The 21,240-nt window shown below is 38.9% G+C and overlaps 2 protein-coding genes and 1 non-coding gene across 3 annotated transcripts; all 3 read right to left on the bottom strand.

Annotated features, from left to right (window-relative positions):
- Positions 1–883: 883 nt before the first annotated feature.
- Positions 884–957, bottom strand: trnan-guu (transfer RNA asparagine (anticodon GUU)). The gene has a single exon. It is a non-coding gene; the product is annotated as a tRNA-Asn (tRNA).
- A 2,986-nt stretch (positions 958–3,943) lies between these two features.
- On the bottom strand, positions 3,944–11,195 carry LOC128606310 (glycine amidinotransferase, mitochondrial-like). The gene is made up of 9 exons (XM_053622345.1): positions 11,166–11,195; positions 9,940–10,155; positions 9,640–9,835; positions 9,182–9,372; positions 7,989–8,126; positions 7,181–7,345; positions 6,571–6,634; positions 6,283–6,399; positions 3,944–5,420 (listed from the first exon to the last, which is right to left on the bottom strand). Exons 1-9 carry the CDS (start codon positions 11,193–11,195, stop codon positions 5,308–5,310), a joined length of 1,230 nt encoding a protein of 409 aa, XP_053478320.1. The 3' UTR covers positions 3,944–5,307.
- A 392-nt stretch (positions 11,196–11,587) lies between these two features.
- On the bottom strand, positions 11,588–16,184 carry LOC128606309 (glycine amidinotransferase, mitochondrial-like). The gene is made up of 6 exons (XM_053622344.1): positions 15,681–16,184; positions 13,876–14,091; positions 13,576–13,771; positions 13,118–13,308; positions 11,925–12,062; positions 11,588–11,791 (listed from the first exon to the last, which is right to left on the bottom strand). Exons 1-6 carry the CDS (start codon positions 15,864–15,866, stop codon positions 11,588–11,590), a joined length of 1,131 nt encoding a protein of 376 aa, XP_053478319.1. The 5' UTR covers positions 15,867–16,184.
- Between the last annotated feature and the right edge of the window lie 5,056 nt (positions 16,185–21,240).

Raw genomic sequence — 21,240 nt, 5'->3', positions numbered from 1 at the left:
TGTGATTTACATGTTAAACACAAACACAGCAAAGGTTCAGTCACTTGATGTGCTATTATTCCCGTAAGTCCACACACAGTTAAAACTTTGTCACATAATGTTGTCAGACAAATTTAAAAATTATTATTATTATTATTATTTTAATATAGATTATGGTTAGTGAGTAACCCTAACCGTTAGCATTTTAGCAAGGTACAAATCATTTGTACAAGACATATGTAGGACTTGGTTAAATTGCGACTATAAGCAAAATGTATATTTTTTATTAACAGCTAATGTATTTAATAGCCTGGAATATTAACTTTTAATTATTATATTAATAATTATTATAATAATTAAAATTATTATATAATTATAATTATGTGTTGACCATGTGTGACATGACAAATAGCAATCTTACTTTATAATCTAGCAAAACAGATTTGGTTGCATTTTTATGCATTTTTGTCTGTTTTCACAGTTAGCTAAAATGCACGAGGCTTTTTTTTACTCTGACTACACCTGCAAATAAATGTACAGAATGGTATTTAGTCATGACTACAAACAAAGGTCAACAGTGAGAACGAGAGATTTAAAAAGCGCTGGAAACCACTAAGCATGGACAGCCTTTCCTGATTTTTTTTTTAATATGTGGGTTCATAATTTATCTCCCATTTAATTGCAAAGCAAGTTATATATTATAAATATCTTGTATTTATTTAGTATTTTGTACTTCACTGCTCCCTCTACCGATAGAATAATGTCATAGCAAGTAAGTTGTTCTAATGTATATTTATTTTTGTGTTTTTTGTTGTTGTTAGTTTTTTTGTCTTGTGCAGCAGTGTTGTGGATTGGTTCTTTATTTATTAAAAATGGAAAATGAATAAGGGGGAAAAAAACCTGCCGTCCCTGGGTGGGCTCGAACCACCAACCTTTCGGTTAACAGCCGAACGCGCTAACCGATTGCGCCACAGAGACTTGCTTGTCAAATTGACCATCACCATGATATTCGTGATACTCGCCAAGCTGCCTGTGAGTCTGAATTGTTTAGTGAACACAGACAGTCCAGTGGTTGTGCTTTCGCTGCAGAAAGATGGTCGCACTGGCAAAAGGCACACGCCTCTTCTCCGTCATCTCGTATGATATGATACATACAGTATCCTCCAAAAGTATTGGAACAGCAAGGCCAATTCCATTACTTTCGCTATACATTGAAGACATATGTTTTTAAAATCAGAAGATGAATATTAGATGACAGATCAGAATTTCAGCTTTGATTTTCACATATGTACGTCTAGATGTGTTAAATAACTTAGAACATGGCACTTTTTATTTGGATCCATCCTTTTTTTTCAAGTGATCAAAAATATTGGAACATGTGACTGGTAGGTGTTTCTTGCTGCTCAGGTGTGCCCTATTAAATCAATTGTTTAAAGAATTAATAGTGCTGAATGGATACTCTTTTTTGCCATATGTTTCACCTGTGAAGACTTCATTTGTTGTTATAAAGGGGTAAACCAACATGAAGACCAGAGAGCTGACTATGGGAGAAAAGCAAGCCATTTGGAAACTGAGAAAAGGGATCAAATCTATCAGAGCCATTGCACAAACATTGGGCATAAGAATCGTAAAAGCCTGATTGGAATTCGCAAACAAAATACGGAGATAAGCAATAAAAGATCTGGAACGAAGATGAACCTCTACCAAAGTGATGGAAAGGCCAAAGTGTGGAGAAAGAAAGGATCTGCTCATGATCCAGAACATACAAGCTCATCTGTGGAACATGGTGGAGGTAGTGTCATGGCTTGGGCTTGCATGGCTGCTTCTGGAACATTCTCACTAATCTTTATTGATGATGGAACTTATGATGGTAGCAGCAAAATGAATTCAGTAGTTTACAGGAACACCCTGTCTGCAGTTTTGCAGAGAGATGCATCCAGTCTAATTAGAAGGAACTTCATCATGCAGCAAGACAGTGATCCAAAACGTCCACTACCAACACAACAAAGGACTTTATTGGGGTGAAGTTAGTCACCAGACAGCGTATAGTGGAAACAATATAGTTGGCTTTGCTGCTCCAATATTTTTGGTGGGGACTGAATATATACTGGTGAATTTTATATACAAATGATCTCACTAATAAAAGTTACTATGGCAACCAGTAGTAGGAACTCCTGCTGGCAGCTTCATAGTACAGCAACTGGAGACTTGCAGTAATAAAATTGCCACGTGTAAACCCACATTAACCCTATATCCAAACTAGCATGTGACGTTTGTCTCTTGTGGGTGTGGCCAGGCCAGAGTTTTATTAATTCTGATGATACATTTACATTTATTCACTTAGCAGACGCTTTTATCCAAAGCGACTTACAAATGAGAAAGATACATGAGATACATATTATATATATATATATATATATATATATATATATATATATATATATATATATATATATATATATATATATACACACACACACACACACACACACACACACAGGGTCATGGGGGGAAGCACACAAACGCACATTCACTACAGATAATTTAGAGATGCCAATCAGCCATGTCTTTGGACTGGAAGAGGAAACCCCTGAAGCATGGGGAGAACATGCGAGCTCCGTGCACAGGGCGGAGGTGGAAATCAAACCCTCAACCCCAGGTATCTGCTGAGATATCTGCTTATTCGTTTATTCTGGTGTGAGCGTTTACATTATTCCTCAAGCCTGCGAGAGAATGGTGCTGCAAAAGCTGGCTGATCAAATTACAGAGAAGGAGCAACACCACCCGGACTCACTCGTTATTAACAGAGATCCTCACCTGTGAACTTCTAAATACAGACAGCACATTTCAAGCCCCACCAGGTGATGACACCATTCCCTCTTGCAGTTGGAAATCAACAACTCGCTGATGACCTACCTATTTCTGCTGCAGATTTGAAAAGCACAATCACACCCCTCACCCGCTCTGACCTTCTCGCCACATAACTGCTAACACCTCCCCTCTCCCCCTCCTGTTACAGGCCCAGACAGTGTCTCACCCACCTGTTTGAAAGTCTGCACTGAACAGCTGTCACCCATCTTCATCCAGACCTTCAACAGATCACTGGAGCAGTGTACAGTCACTTCCTTCTTCAAATGCTCCACCATCATCCCCGTCCCAAAGAAAACCAAGATCACAGGAGTGAATGGCTACAGACCTGTTGCTTTGATGTCTGTGGTCAGGAAATAATTTGAGAAACTGGTGTTGGACCACCTGAAGGACATCACTGGACCCTTGCCGGACTCCCTTCAGTTTGCTTATTGAACAAACATGTCAGTGGATGATGCAGTCAACATACACCAATGTTGACTGCATCAAAATCAACACAGAAATGGTTTACTGACCACAAAATCAAGGTCCTGCCATGACCATCCCAGTCCCCTGACCTGAACCCCATAGAAAACCTGTGGGGTGAACTGAAGAGGAGAGTCCACCAGCGTGGACCTCGAAATGTGAAGGATCTGGAGAGGTTCTGTATGGAGGAACGGTCTCAGATCCCTCGCCATGTATTCTCCAACCTCATCAGGCGTTATAGGAGAAGACTCAGAGCTGTTATCTCGGCAAAGGGGGCTAGCACAAAGTACTGACTAAAAGGTGCCAATAATTGTTGCACAACTATATTTAACAAAGTGTTTTTGGATAAACATGTGTTGTGTTTGCAATTGTTTGATATCCATGAGAGCAGAGTATTTTTGTGAAATTGTTTAAACAAATGATCAAACAATAAAGACAATTTTTCACAGCCTTCACAGCTCATATTTACCGAGGGTGCCAATATTAATGCAGGTCACTGTATCTGTCCTGCTGTCATATTTGTGTATGCACCGGAAGCTTCACTCACCAGGACAAATTCCTTGTTCTTATTGTCCACTTGGCAATAAAGCTCGTTCTGATTCCGATTACACAATTCAAATTCAATCACACATCAGTTTCAAACATCCTTTTAATATTTTTTCACATTATCATGCATCAAGTCTTAAGCTATGAACATTTTTAAAATTCTTCTTTAAATTAGCCATTTTTCTATTAACCCGGCTCACATTCACACACCTCTCTCACTTCACAAGGCTCAGAGCAGCTAAAAATGTTCCCCCCGAAAACTGAATATAACAATTTCCTGTGAACACAAAAGAGCAGCGAAGCGGCACAGAGTCAGCTCTGTCAGCTCATCACACCAGCACCTCATCATTCACCTCTTTAGAAATACAGAAATGATCGGAAACAAGCAAAAATAGATGCTGGAGAATAATTATAAGAACAAAAAAAAAAATCAGTATTTTTAACACAATTTAACATATATAAAATATATTTACAGTTTGGTTGTGTGAGGATTCGTGTTAGTGCCTGTGATGACCAGCTGGGGGAGACCTCACTAAGTGGTATCTCCTCCTGATGACCTCCAGAGTCATTGACCAGAAACCTTACAACTTATCATTTTAATATATATATTGTAAGAAATTGAGTGTGTAATGATCTACTGCAAAAAAGATACAAAATTAATATTAGAATCAATTGTTTAAGAAAGAAATGTATTTTTCTGAATCATAAAAAGGAGGTAGTAACTTTCGCATATGTATTTTTTTTAATTTCCTGGCCATGTTTGTTGTCTTGGTGATGCTGAGAGCAGAACTTCCCTGGGCATTATGGGATGGCAGGGCGGACTTTCCTACAGGAGTTCTAATTCCTTTCAGACTGCTTACAATTCGATTTCCTCTTCACAAATTGAAAGACTGTGATTTTACTTCTGATGATTGAATGGCGATTAATCTTTGTTGTATTTTGGCACTTGGTTGGCTCATTGATCTCTGGAAATCAAACAAGTCTTTAATTTAAACTCTTGTCACTCGTTTTGCATTGGATTTGTGTGTTTTGTTTTGTTTTGTTTTGTTTTGAAATGAGCTGTAGCTTACACAGTTCCACGAGCCAGAAACGCAGTCGTTATTGAGATCGTGAGTGAGTGTCTGTATTTGCGGAAGCTTGCACATGCACTGCTAAAAAAAAATAATGAAAACATTTTGTAAAAATTAAGACTTATTAACTGTTACAGTCAGGTCTAAACTTCTGAGTGAACTACACAGTGACAGAATTAATAGTATAAAGTGGAGACAAATCTACTTCCATTACAGATGTTTTTTATTAGTGGAAATTTTTTAACTGTTGAATTGATGGAATTTTTAAAAGCTGTAATTATTAGCACACTCAGACTTTAGGACCTGACTGCATACCGATTATTAATCGTTACTGCTGTGTGAATGTGAACTCAATAATAACTGTAGTTTTCTGGCAGGTTTAGTGGAAATACGACTGCAGCATTCCTCTGCGTCGGATGTCCGTGGTCCAGCAGTGGAAACCTCCGCCCAGGGAGTTAGCGTGACGAATGCTCACTTTAATCGTCTTTATACCTGTTAGAAAAACACATGTAAATATGAACTAGTACAACATCTATACTAATGCTCTCCTAAAAGCTCCCACTTGAATTTTTTATAGTGGTTTACATAAATATTATAATGAGGAATGAGGCGGTGTGCTTATTAATTATTTCCCTGAATAATTTTTCTCTCCATCTTGCCTTCAACGCTGTCCAGTTTCCCAGTCCCTGCTGATGAAAGGCATTTACACAACATGATGCTTCCACCACCATGTTTCACAGCGGGAACAGTCTTCTCAGGGCGATTAGCAGTGTTGGGTTTTGTGAAAAGGCCAAAATGTTTGAGTCTCCAATATGTATTTTGGCAAACTCCAAATGGCATCTCATATGACTCGCTACTCTTCCACAAAGTCCTGTTGTGTGGAATGTTCAGACTGTGGTTGTCCTATCTTCAGCTCCTTCAGAGTTCTCCTTGTGCTCTTGGTTGTGTCTCTGACTAATCCCCTCTATACCTGCTCGCTGACTTTTGGTGGACGTCTCCTCTAAGCAGAGTCATGGTTAAATCATATTTTTTAATAATGGATTTAATAATATGTGGGATGTTCAATGTTCTGGATCATTTGTTTATAAACAAAGTCTGATTGAAACATTTCCAGAACTTTGTCCTGGACTTGTTTTGATCGCTCCTTGGTCTTCATGATGCCGTGTGTCCAGATATGTTCAAAACTATCTCTGGGTTCTTCCAGGAACAGGTGTATTTATACTGAGATCACGTGACCCTTTAAACGCACACATGCCAACCCCAATGGGAGTGTTCACACTGAGGAAGCTCACTAAGATGTAGTACGCGAAAGTGTGCTGTGTTGATCAGTAAAAATGACTTTTATGATACTTACCAAGATTTTCAAACATTTTTTGAATGGTAGTCTCGTTAGCATCCACCATGACACGTTTCTCGTCCAGCATCAGGACGTTCATGGACAACCACTTGGAGGACATCCAGAGTGGGTGATCTGAGACAAATCGAATTGTTACAGCATACAGTTATATTGTTATCTGCACTTTTACATGATGTGTCTATATATTTTTTATTTGAGGTTTAAGGCTCTTAATGTTTGATAACTTTGATGACTTTCGGACGGGAAGGTATGCGGTTTTCACCGCCGTGTGAACGTGAAACTCACCGTCAGGAATTAAAGGTGTTGGTGGACGCACCACCGTCCAGCCAGCCTTCTTAAACATCTCAATCTGCAGAAGGACACCAGACACTTGACATCAGACATTAATGGTAATTACACAGCACTTCCATTGTATCACCACAGTTTGCTATTGGCCTAGCTCCTGGCCACCTTCATTGTTTGCTGTGTTCCAGGTCCTTTATTCTTAATTCCCTTTTCCCTAGTTTGTAGTTTCTTTGTTCCTAGTCTTCACATTTGTAGTGTAGAATTTTTAGTTTTTTTGTTTCCCTGTTCCCAACTTCCTTGTCCTTAAATAATTTCTTTTGATCTTTTGTAAGATTCCACTTGTTTGTGTTTTATGCCATGTAGAAAAACGTCACCTCTCACTCTGAGGTATCAAGTAGCTCACCTGAATTAGGCGTAGATCTTACCTGTTGCTCACATTAAAAAACTGGGGAGGTGTAATAAAAATGTCAATTTAATTAAGTCCTCCTTTGGAAAAGGAGCTTCCCCTTCATCTTGACTCAGTATAGGCTACAGGGGTTTAAAAACCAACACTACTCCTAAGCAAAGTGCCTAGTATAGAAGCATAAAACAAAAAGGGTGTGGCACTCACCTGGCGGCATGGTCTCTCTGGATTGGACAGCACCAGTCCGGGTCCGATGAAGTTAAAGGTGGCGTCGATGTGCTTGGGGTTCGGATCCTTAAATGAGATGACGTGCACTTTGTAGGTGGGAGCGAGGTGACGCCTCATCCACTCGATTCCCATAAAGTTAGTAACCTGTGAGCAGGTGTGAACATCATTAACTCTTTATAGTCTGTTCTCTGAGAGAATAGAACTTTAAACATATATAAAAATTATATCATTTAAAGATGCAACAGAACACAACATTACTAAGTAGTTTGTGGAGATGTCGTTGGTTTTGATATCGAACCACACTGGCTTCCACAAACAATATGGCAATAAAATAACTGCGGAGAAAACGGACTTCGTGTGGAGACGTTACTCGGCATGCTCTGACTAGAGCAGCTGACCAGACACGCTACATGATCAGGCCTGGGATTGGGTGTTAAAAACAAGGCATGCTCAAGCCAGGTCATTCAAAGATTGATGACTTTGTGGTACAGCAATCTTCTTCCTGAAGTAGTGGAAATTGTCACGACGGAAGATTTTAATAGCGCCACCTGTAGTACTGGAGTACTCGTACATGATGGCCAATATGAAACCACAGAGAGTTTGCAAGCTTGTAAGCTTGAGAAGGTGGCTCTCATCGTCTCCATATGAAGAATGCTGAGGTGTTTAGGAGATTAATAACGCTAACACTCAAAACAACACATTTATGTATACACACACACACACACACACACACACACATATTCCTTACACCCAAGCCTTCATGTGTGTATGGGATTTTTTTTGTCACCTGGCTCCTCTGCACAAACAGATCTGTTCCGGCTCGGATGAAATCAGCAGCGTCAAAACACGGCTCATGTTCAGTGGTGACAAACTTTCCCTCTGCAGCCAGTTTGTGTCTGTCCTCTACTGTACGGATTGGGTAATCCTACACACACACACACACACACACTTTCATTACTACACAGAATGACCACTAGAGAGGGTAGTATGCAAATATGCTAAAACCACATGACTTTAACGTGTGCATTATAACAGTGGAATGTGCACCTGCAGCATAAGAGGAGAGCTAGCGCTATTAAACCATGCTACGGCCTGTGTTTTTCCTGAAGCTCCACCCTGCCCCTGTCCCCCAGTCCCCCAGTCCCCAAGAGCATGTAGGAGCAACGTAAATCCCACATAAACTCTGCATAGCAATATGCAAATTATACATAAAACTGACTTCCTGTGTTCTTCTTTTCCAGATGTTTTGTGGAAGAAAAAAAAATCATCTGTTTTTCGAAGCAGTTTTGTCAGGCTGAAATGCAGTGAACACCTGAAGTGGATCAGTCAGTGCTCTAAGTGAAATCTGATTTCATTATGTCTCCTTTACAGCTCCATGTTTACAAGAACAATCCCCACTCGAACAAAACCAGCAGGTAGAAAGAGATGCATTCATCAAACATGAGAGAGTTTTAAAAGTGTGTAAGAGAGCTGGAAAAAGAGGGAGGGTGATAAGCGAGAGATCGTTTTGCTGAGTGAGAATGACCTTGGTTTAAAACAAACACACCTGTCCTGAATAGAAACATGAACACACTGGAGTACGCTCACTAACACACTTCAGAAAACAGGAGTTGAAGAGTAATTAATAATAATAATAATAATAATAATAATAATTATAATAATTATAATAATTATAATAATAATCCCTCACTCTGTACAGAAACATCTCTGCCCACTAACTACCTAAAATACTAGCAGGCCAACTATCTGAAAAGTTAAGTTTATTTCAGTCCAGACCTCATCAGGGTATGATGCAGGGTCTTTGGTGTGATGTCATGATTCAGTTAGTAACCTTAGCAAGATTATGAAAATAACCAAATAAAAAAAATGGACCAAGAGAAGTCAACCACGGGTAAGTGGATGATGAGTAAAATTTACAATTGGAACAAGGGGTGTGTGTGTGTGTGTGTGTGTGTGAGAGAGAGAGAGAGAGAGGAAGACCTGATCGTATAGCTCGTCTGCCATGGTGGGTTTGGGTGCGGTGGTCCACTTTGCTCCTTGTCTAAAGTACTCTTTAATGAGCGGCCTGTAAGCACGATACTCGAAAAACCGAGCTCTCCACGCCATCGGAGCCTCAATGATCTCGTTCCCCACAACCAACAGGATGTCCCGCGGCATGGCTGCGTACATACCTACACACACACACACACACACACACACACAGCATTGTGTTCCATGCTGCCGTAAGGAAACAGCAAACGCATGATATTAACTTTAACTGTCTGTCTGTATGTATGTATGTGTGTATGTATGTATGTATGTATGTATGTGTGTGTGTGTATGTATGTTATCTTTGCTCCTGCTCAATCAGGACACGCTTTACTGAACTCGTATTAGTGAAGATCACTCTTTACTTCACTGTGATTGTGATGTAAGGTTAATCTCAGGGTCCGTCCCACCTGTGGATGTGAAGTCGGGGGTTTTGTACTCGAAGGACCAGTCGATGGGTTCAGGTCTCCTCACGACGACGCCTTCATGGCGCAGGATATTGCACATTTCCTCGATTTCAGTAATCGCCTTCTTCAGGTGCTCCTCAGGGAATGTCTGCCCTCCGTATTTCTGATAAAATGGCCAGTACTTCTCGTACGTGTTGGCCTGACGGAAAAACAAAAAGAGGGTGAGTAGATGAGTGAATGAGTGTGAGTGCGTGAGTGAATGAGTGAGCTGAGAGTGAATGAATGAATGCTCGTTGTCTGTACCTTGACCTCTACAGTAAACGGAGGGACGCGTGCGTTTTCCGCGCGCCCCACAATCACTTCCTCCAGCAGGTCCCACTCGTTATAAGCGCAAACTGGACACTCATCAGGCACAGGCTCGTTGATGCCCACGTCCTCAGCTGCGTGTGATCTCACGGCAGCCGCCGAGCTCGAGCTCTGAAACGCCTTCTGAACCCAACGGGACGCCGTACGTCCAATCTAAACAAAATAAAACTGAGTCAACAATAATATTCCATTTATAACTGAAAAACTGCACCTCAATACAGTAAAGATCTAAAACTAAAAATGCCTTTCTTACATTTTATTCATTGTATATATATACGTATGTTAACACGGTCATTCATGGAGAGATAGCACAATTCCACTTTTTCTTTTCCGATATTCTTTGAAATCATCTTCACGGCAAAATAGCATATACTAAATATAAACGATTATAAACGTGATGCAATCAGTCCTGACAAAATAAAACACTAATCAAGTTTCTTTAAATGTAAACATTACATTTCCAGTTCTAAAAATACATTAAAATCCATTTCCAAACTTTGCTGCTTGTTACAGGGTCCGATATGCACGCTCTGACATCCGATCTACCATTTTCTGTTGGTGTTAGCCTGATGCTGCTATTGGATATCAGATCGGTGCCACCTCTACATTAATGTATTCATTTTATTCATGTGAACGAGGCAAAATATGCATTTAAATGTTTGAAGGTGGACTAAATGAGAGAAAGGTTATGAGTGAGCGCATGAAGACATTAAGAATCCTGTACATGAAATATATGAGTAAATGAATAGAGAATAATGGATTCATTAAATACGGAAGTAAATTGGCGAAGTGAGTAAAATACTGGATAAATAAATACCTGCATGACTAACCTACTGAATGAATGACTGGATGAATAAATGGTTAAGTAAACGTCTGAGTTGATGAATACATTAGTAAATTCATGAACGGATGACTGCTTGAATAAATGCATGAAGATATAGAGTTTGTCACATGAATGAATATGTAAAGAAAAGGGTGTTTAAATAATGCATGAACTGAAGGGCTGGATGAATCAACACATGAATGAATGGATGAATGACAGCCCTGAATTTTTTCCTGTACCGAGTACAGTAGTGTGCACTTTGTCGTCTCCATTTGCTGCACAGCTGTAGAGGAATGAATCTCTCCATCACTGATAACGCTGATAACAGGAACACGTTTACCCACACAAAGGTCAACACGCTCTCACTCATGTGGAAGAGATGATGGAAAAAAAAGCCCAGATACAGAGGCAGCAGTTTTGGTGGTGGGGAAAAGATCATTTTATTCTCATATCATTACAGAGAAGGTTTATTTACTTGGGAAAAGAAAAAAAAAGAGGACAAGTTAAACCTCAAATGTTTGTATTATTTGCATAACTCCAATTTTTTTGTTGAAGTTTTAATAACATTACTAAGTAGTTTGTGGAGATGTCGTTGGTTTTGATATCGAACCACACTGGCTTCCACAAACAATATGGCAATAAAATAACTGCGGAGAAAACGGACTTCGTGTGGAGACGTTACTCGGCATGCTCTGACTAGAGCAGCTGACCAGACACGCTACATGATCAGGCCTGGGATTGGGTGTTAAAAACAAGGCATGCTCAAGCCAGGTCATTCAAAGATTGATGACTTTGTGGTACAGCAATCTTCTTCCTGAAGTAGTGGAAATTGTCACGACGGAAGATTTTAATAGCGCCACCTGTAGTACTGGAGTACTCGTACATGATGGCCAATATGAAACCACAGAGAGTTTGCAAGCTTGTAAGCTTGAGAAGGTGGCTCTCATCGTCTCCATATGAAGAATGCTGAGGTGTTTAGGAGATTAATAACGCTAACACTCAAAACAACACATTTATGTATACACACACACACACACACACACACACACATATTCCTTACACCCAAGCCTTCATGTGTGTATGGGATTTTTTTTGTCACCTGGCTCCTCTGCACAAACAGATCTGTTCCGGCTCGGATGAAATCAGCAGCGTCAAAACACGGCTCATGTTCAGTGGTGACAAACTTTCCCTCTGCAGCCAGTTTGTGTCTGTCCTCTACTGTACGGATTGGGTAATCCTACACACACACACACACACACACTTTCATTACTACACAGAATGACCACTAGAGAGGGTAGTATGCAAATATGCTAAAACCACATGACTTTAACGTGTGCATTATAACAGTGGAATGTGCACCTGCAGCATAAGAGGAGAGCTAGCGCTATTAAACCATGCTACGGCCTGTGTTTTTCCTGAAGCTCCACCCTGCCCCTGTCCCCCAGTCCCCCAGTCCCCAAGAGCATGTAGGAGCAACGTAAATCCCACATAAACTCTGCATAGCAATATGCAAATTATACATAAAACTGACTTCCTGTGTTCTTCTTTTCCAGATGTTTTGTGGAAGAAAAAAAAATCATCTGTTTTTCGAAGCAGTTTTGTCAGGCTGAAATGCAGTGAACACCTGAAGTGGATCAGTCAGTGCTCTAAGTGAAATCTGATTTCATTATGTCTCCTTTACAGCTCCATGTTTACAAGAACAATCCCCACTCGAACAAAACCAGCAGGTAGAAAGAGATGCATTCATCAAACATGAGAGAGTTTTAAAAGTGTGTAAGAGAGCTGGAAAAAGAGGGAGGGTGATAAGCGAGAGATCGTTTTGCTGAGTGAGAATGACCTTGGTTTAAAACAAACACACCTGTCCTGAATAGAAACATGAACACACTGGAGTACGCTCACTAACACACTTCAGAAAACAGGAGTTGAAGAGTAATTAATAATAATAATAATAATAATAATAATAATTATAATAATTATAATAATTATAATAATAATCCCTCACTCTGTACAGAAACATCTCTGCCCACTAACTACCTAAAATACTAGCAGGCCAACTATCTGAAAAGTTAAGTTTATTTCAGTCCAGACCTCATCAGGGTATGATGCAGGGTCTTTGGTGTGATGTCATGATTCAGTTAGTAACCTTAGCAAGATTATGAAAATAACCAAATAAAAAAAATGGACCAAGAGAAGTCAACCACGGGTAAGTGGATGATGAGTAAAATTTACAATTGGAACAAGGGGTGTGTGTGTGTGTGTGTGTGTGTGAGAGAGAGAGAGAGAGAGGAAGACCTGATCGTATAGCTCGTCTGCCATGGTGGGTTTGGGTGCGGTGGTCCACTTTGCTCCTTGTCTAAAGTACTCTTTAATGAGCGGCCTGTAAGCACGATACTCGAAAAACCGAGCTCTCCACGCCATCGGAGCCTCAATGATCTCGTTCCCCACAACCAACAGGATGTCCCGCGGCATGGCTGCGTACATACCTACACACACACACACACACACACACACACAGCATTGTGTTCCATGCTGCCGTAAGGAAACAGCAAACGCATGATATTAACTTTAACTGTCTGTCTGTATGTATGTATGTGTGTATGTATGTATGTATGTATGTATGTGTGTGTGTGTATGTATGTTATCTTTGCTCCTGCTCAATCAGGACACGCTTTACTGAACTCGTATTAGTGAAGATCACTCTTTACTTCACTGTGATTGTGATGTAAGGTTAATCTCAGGGTCCGTCCCACCTGTGGATGTGAAGTCGGGGGTTTTGTACTCGAAGGACCAGTCGATGGGTTCAGGTCTCCTCACGACGACGCCTTCATGGCGCAGGATATTGCACATTTCCTCGATTTCAGTAATCGCCTTCTTCAGGTGCTCCTCAGGGAATGTCTGCCCTCCGTATTTCTGATAAAATGGCCAGTACTTCTCGTACGTGTTGGCCTGACGGAAAAACAAAAAGAGGGTGAGTAGATGAGTGAATGAGTGTGAGTGCGTGAGTGAATGAGTGAGCTGAGAGTGAATGAATGAATGCTCGTTGTCTGTACCTTGACCTCTACAGTAAACGGAGGGACGCGTGCGTTTTCCGCGCGCCCCACAATCACTTCCTCCAGCAGGTCCCACTCGTTATAAGCGCAAACTGGACACTCATCAGGCACAGGCTCGTTGATGCCCACGACCTCAGCTGCGTGTGATCTCACGGCAGCCGCCGAGCTCGAGCTCTGAAACGCCTTCTGAACCCAACGGGACGCCGTACGTCCAATCTAAACAAAATAAAACTGAGTCAACAATAATATTCCATTTATAACTGAAAAACTGCACCTCAATACAGTAAAGATCTAAAACTAAAAATGCCTTTCTTACATTTTATTCATTGTATATATATACGTATGTTAACACGGTCATTCATGGAGAGATAGCACAATTCCACTTTTTCTTTTCCGATATTCTTTGAAATCATCTTCACGGCAAAATAGCATATACTAAATATAAACGATTATAAACGTGATGCAATCAGTCCTGACAAAATAAAACACTAATCAAGTTTCTTTAAATGTAAACATTACATTTCCAGTTCTAAAAATACATTAAAATCCATTTCCAAACTTTGCTGCTTGTTACAGGGTCCGATATGCACGCTCTGACATCCGATCTACCATTTTCTGTTGGTGTTAGCCTGATGCTGCTATTGGATATCAGATCGGTGCCACCTCTACATTAATGTATTCATTTTATTCATGTGAACGAGGCAAAATATGCATTTAAATGTTTGAAGGTGGACTAAATGAGAGAAAGGTTATGAGTGAGCGCATGAAGACATTAAGAATCCTGTACATGAAATATATGAGTAAATGAATAGAGAATAATGGATTCATTAAATACGGAAGTAAATTGGCGAAGTGAGTAAAATACTGGATAAATAAATACCTGCATGACTAACCTACTGAATGAATGACTGGATGAATAAATGGTTAAGTAAACGTCTGAGTTGATGAATACATTAGTAAATTCATGAACGGATGACTGCTTGAATAAATGCATGAAGATATAGAGTTTGTCACATGAATGAATATGTAAAGAAAAGGGTGTTTAAATAATGCATGAACTGAAGGGCTGGATGAATCAACACATGAATGAATGGATGAATGACAGCCCTGAATTTTTTCCTGTACCGAGTACAGTAGTGTGCACTTTGTCGTCTCCATTTGCTGCACAGCTGTAGAGGAATGAATCTCTCCATCACTGATAACGCTGATAACAGGAACACGTTTACCCACACAAAGGTCAACACGCTCTCACTCATGTGGAAGAGATGATGGAAAAAAAAGCCCAGATACAGAGGCAGCAGTTTTGGTGGTGGGGAAAAGATCATTTTATTCTCATATCATTACAGAGAAGGTTTATTTACTTGGGAAAAGAAAAAAAAAGAGGACAAGTTAAACCTCAAATGTTTGTATTATTTGCATAACTCCAATTTTTTTGTTGAAGTTTTAATAACAATAATTACAGTTCTGTTAAAATAACTTTGTGTAATGTTAAATGTACAAAAACTTGTTTATAGTTAAATATTTACTTGTATTCATATTAATAAGAATGATGTATGTTAATTGTACAAATATATACTGACCATACATTGATGCAGTAATTTAATATGATAAATGATGTGTAACTATATAAGCTGTTGTCTGAGTTAAAATGATTTTAATGTGTAATAATAATAATAATAATAATAATAATAATAATAATAATGTGTTTTAGCATATATTCATATCCTGAGTAAATAGTGATGAGAATGTTGTACTTTTTGTTGTTTAATGTTTGTAAAGTGAATGTTACAGTTGTGTGTACTGACCATGGCTCCGATTAAGTGAGCAGCCTCGGCTCCTCGGCTTCCTCCTCTCAGACAGCGCACTCTCAGCATGTTCCTGCTCGGGGGATTGTGGGTAATTCCTGCAGCATGCACGGCTGAGTGTATGAAGTAAAGTGCAGTGCACAAGCAGAGTGGTCTGTTATATAGCGCAGTATTCGCATTCCTCATGCAACCTGACGCCCTGTGAAACCCCACACCCTGCACCAGCACATTCTTATCACCTGTCTCTCTCTCTCTGTCTGTCTGTCTGTGTCTACAGCGCACTGTATCTGACGCTCACTTCCTTATTCTTTTTCTGTCTTACTCTAGGCCCACTGCTCTTTACTTTATATATGCTACCCCTAGGTCAAATTATTCGTAAACATGGAATGATCTTCCACTGTTATGCTGATGATACACAGCTGTATGTTTCAGTGAAGCCAGAGGACAGACAGCAGCTTAGTAAAGTTGAGGAATGTGTAAAGGACAATAGACAATGGATGATTATTAACTTCCTTTTACTTAATTCTGAGAAGACAGAAGAACTTGTACTAGGACCACGTGTAGCTAGAAGTAATCTTTCTGATCTCACATTAACTCTGGATGTTCTTTCTGTGTCATCATCTGCAGCAGTTAAAGACCTTGGAGTGATTATTGACTCCAGTCTATCATCTGATGCTCATGTAGATAATATTACTAGGATAGTCTTCTTTCATCTCAGAAATATTTCTAAGATAAGAAATATATTGTCACTACATGATGCAGAAATATTAGTTCATGCTTTCGTCACCTCTAGACTAGATTACTGTAATGCCTTACTGTCTGGATGTTCCAGTAGGAATATAAATAAGCTCCAGTCAGTCCAGAATGCAGCTGCTAGAGTCCTAACTAGAACCAGAAGATACGACCACATCACCCCGATCTTATCCACACTGCATTGGCTCCCAGTGAAATCTCACACTGATTATAAAATACTATTACTGACCTATAAAGCACTAAACGGTCTCACGCCACAGTACCTGAGAGAACTTTTGGTCTTTTATGATCCACCACACATACTTCCATCAAAAGGTGCAGGCTATTTGTTGGTACCTGGAATAGTGAAGGCTACAGCAGGGGGAAGAGCTTTCTCTTATAGAGCCCCACAGTTATGGAACAGTCTTCCTATTAGTGTTCGGGACTCAGACACAGTCTCAGTGTTTAAGTCCAGGCTGAAAACATATTTGTTTACTCAAGCTTACCATGACTAGACTTTCTTTTATGCAAAGTACACAGTCTTATCCATTACAGGATAGTAATCATACCTAATAATCTGTCCCTCTCTTTATCTCCCCCTCCCTCTCTCCTTCAGTCAATATGATACACATGATTTTATGGAGATGTCAGTGATCTTGTTTAGTGAACGCAGACAGTCCAGTGCTTGTGCTTTCGGTGCAGAAAGATGGTCGCACTGGCAAAGGGGACACGCCTCTTCTCCTTCATCTCGTATGATACATACAGTCTCCTCCAAAAGTATTGGAACAGCAAGACCAATTCCATTATTTTCGCTATACATTAGAGAGAGATACTTTGTATATATTGTAACCTTAGTTTTGACAGGTATAGGTCAAAGGTCAAAAAGATACACATTCTAACTCTCTATATCTAGATCAAAGGTCATGATCATAAAAATATATATAGTTATGTTAAATCTGGATCACATCCATTCGTGACCATACCTGGTACAGCCATATGTTTTCCACCCACACAAGTTGCACACTCATGTTCTTTCTTTTCACATAGAATATGAAACTCTCTGAGGTAGGTCATAAAAATATATATAGTTATGTTAAATCTGGTTCACATCCATTCGTGGCAGAAACTTTGCTAGTTATGTTAAATCGGTTTCCCATCCATTCCTGACACAAATGTAACTATACATGGTACGGCCATGTGTATTACACATCCAAACAAAAATATGACGCACACAAACGCACTTTATTTTCACATTATTTAAAAGGAATTTAAGTGTTATGTACTAAATTACCATAATTATGAACACAAGTTCTTAAGTTGACAATCATTTTTAAAATTATGTTTCTCCATTTAGATTGTCTGCAGTAGAATGCAGTCTTTTAAACCAGGAAAAATGACTGCCTTTAAGTTTTATAACAATAGTAAGTAAAATCCAGCGTGATTTACATTACAAATCTCATACGTAACATCTCTGCAGGATTTATAGACATTAAAGCACTGAATGAAATGAGCAATATAGACAAAAAAGAAACACTCTGTGTCTACTACTTTTATCTCTCTCATAGAACTATCCACAGTCCAAAGGCTGTGGAGCTAGAAGGCTACGTGTGCGAATGACAAAAGATTTTAAAAATAAAATAAAAAATGTATCAATACATGAAATTAGATTACACAATGTAGTTGAGGTTTACATGAATAAGCAGAAATGTAATCATGCTTATCTTTCCTATAGCACAAATGAAAAGCCCTCTCTAGATGAGCAGATTTGTCAAATGAAACTTTTTCCTTCTTATCCACTGCTATGGTAAACTAAAGAGTAGATATTCTAATTACACTGCTAAATATGACTAGCGTTAGCTACGTGTAGTAGTGCAAAATAGTCCATCAAATGTATTAGCAGGTGTAGCCTATACACGAGTCCACTATTGGTCATATCACTATTGAGAACACGCCCCCAAACTCATTGCTTTAGTAGAATTTAATGGTAAGTCAAATGATATTCAAATTGTAATGTCCTTAGTATTTGTTCAGTCTACAGGTCCTCTAACACTCTGTTAAATGAATACATGTAAATGTACTACAACGTAAATTTTGTTTTAAATCAATTAACGCAGAAATTACACACAATATTAAGTTGATGTAATTATCAACATTATTATGTCAACACAACTCATCAAAATAATGTGTACAACTTTAAATATTTAATTAATTCAATAAATTAGAATTTTTATCTTGCAACCACACATTAAATTTAGATTGTGGGGGTTTGTTTTGTATAGCTCCGCTGTTAGAAAATACATGATGGTTGAATGTGAACATAAATGAGCAGAATGTAAGCTTGTGAAATAAATTAAACTTTATTGATTGCACTTTTGAGAAAATGGCATGACTTTGAATAAAAATTTACTGAAATAAATACTCTAAAACATTGATATACCCGAAGAAATGTAAAAAAGAAAAAAAAAAACTTTTTACATACCTTCTAAATAGGTCCCTTTAGGAGGTAAACGTTTTAAAGACGGTGTTTTATAAGAAACGCGCGTATTACATGCCTTCTAAACCTAACCCTTTAGGATGTAAAATGTTTAAAGTGCTGCTTAAAAGAATCGAGAGTTTTGTTTAAACTAGAAGACACATTTTCCGGGCAATGTCTTGTAGGCCTATACACGGTGTCCTACACATCTGAAGTGTGTGTGTATGTGGGTGTGGGGGTGTGCGTGCGTGTGTGTGGGTGTGTTAGAGAGAGAGAGAGAGAGAGAGAGTCGAGTGTTTCCTGGGGGTTTGCTGACCAGAATGCTTACAGTGTGTTTATGTTAATGAATTAAGGGACGAGTCGTGTGTTTCAGGGTTTAACGATCCCTACCAATGTGTACATTTGTGGTTTAAGTGAATCTTTGTTTCTGAAATTACTTCTGTGGTAATGATCAGTTTGTGTAACTAATCTATCAGAAAATACTAGACCTGGTGACTGAATGTGGTAGATGTATTAGAATTTTGGACATGTTATGCATGTGTAGCTCCCTATGTGTATGATCTATGTGTAATCCTTCTGTCAAGAAATGAGCAGACTGAGGTCTGTGAAATAATTGAACTATTTATTGGCTACGTTGTTGAGAAAAACATTGTGATGTGTGAAACATTTCTACAGTCCTTCGAGGCTGTATGATGTCGTTGTTCTCTTTTACTGAAAGAAAGGTCAAAACCATCGGTGTTATTCGTTGTGGAGCCTGAAGTGACAATATGTCTGAAGAAAATGAAAATATGTATTACATATCCTACCTTCTAACCAGGTTAATTTAAGGGTGAAAAAACCTTTTTAAAGACGGTGTTTTAAAAGAGTCGTGCATTTTGTTTAAACTATAAACAAGATTTCAGAAAATGGTTCGCCAACGAGGATACTTACACAGAACTATCGCTAAATACATAAGCTTTTGTCTATGCTTTGACATCCCATGTCCCAGCAGTACATTTATGACCTCTGATGACCATGTGGGTGTGCGGGGGTGGGTGTGTGAGAGAGAGAGAGACACAGGTGTTCTTTTGGGGGGTTTTGCTGACCAGAATTCTTACAAATGTGTTTGTTAACGAATTAAAGGGAGTCGTGTGTCTCAGTGTTAAAATAATGGTTAAGACGTCGTAGTTAAAACACAGAAGAAACTCTGCAACTATCTGTTACAATGTCTGCTCCGAGAAATCCTAATATCCTTAGAAGATTGCTGTGTATTCAATAACAAGAGGACCTGTTGAAATGAGAGAGGACCTGACTTTTGCTCCAAAATTTTTTAAAAAAAAAACCAAGAGGTTAGTTTGACAATTTATTAATGAAGGTAATAGTAAAGACGTTGTTGTTTAACCCTGAGCAGGGCGTCAACAGCTCCAAAGGTAGTGTCTTAAGTCCGAGGGTTTAGTTAGGAGGTAGAAAAACATTTAAAGATGATGTTTTAAAAGAAACAAGTGTTTCATCCTTAATGGTAAAAAAGAAAAATGGTTGTACTCCAATATAAAATAAAACGGTGGAGACACACCGAGTACATTTCTGTTCCACAGTCTATAAGGATCCCCAAACTTCATGTAGTGTGGAAAAATATATACACCCTCCGTGACTACGTTACTGAAGGTTTAAACATTTTTATTTTGTGATGTCAGCGAGACAAAACGGTTGTGCATTTGGTATCTGGTGATTTTAGAATTAGGCCCCAAATGTCAAATATGTTTTGTGTATGGCTTCGTCAGGCAAAGATCACGATGGTATGGAAAGAGTATACAAGAGTAATTGGGGTGATCTAATGCTTAGGACTTGAACAGTACTTCAGCTCGGGAACGTCCCACCATGGCGTTCAGAGAGGCATTATCTAAGGTACACGTATATATAATTTAGATCAGATCACCAGTCTGTCTTTACCCAGTCCTGATCTGGGGGTTCGGGGGGGGGGGGGGGGATTACAGTTCAGGCATATTTCCAACAGAACAGAATATTAGACATTTAGTGTAAACTAGTGAACAAATAAAATAAAATCTCTGAAATATTTCAGTGAAAATAGTGGTCCATATTTAATGCATTATATTAGAAATGACAGTACAGTCTTTGTTGATCAGTTACCAACTCATACTTTATAATAATTTGTTTAGGAGCATCTGAATCTGGCAAATAACTTTATAAATCTAATTTTGGCAAATAAATCTAATTTAATAGATATTAGACTTTTTATGACATAATAATAAAATGTATTTTTTAAAATTTGAATATGAAAATGAATCAAGACAGATCTAAATAAACAATAAAGTTCCAATGAACAGTAAATCTACATTTTCTCCTCCTCTAACTTGT

This window comes from Ictalurus furcatus, chromosome 4, assembly GCF_023375685.1.
Source record: "Ictalurus furcatus strain D&B chromosome 4, Billie_1.0, whole genome shotgun sequence".
Taxonomy (NCBI): domain Eukaryota; kingdom Metazoa; phylum Chordata; class Actinopteri; order Siluriformes; family Ictaluridae; genus Ictalurus; species Ictalurus furcatus.
The sequence above is the reverse complement of the archived record's forward strand: the minus strand, read 5'-3'. Positions and strand labels throughout refer to the sequence as shown.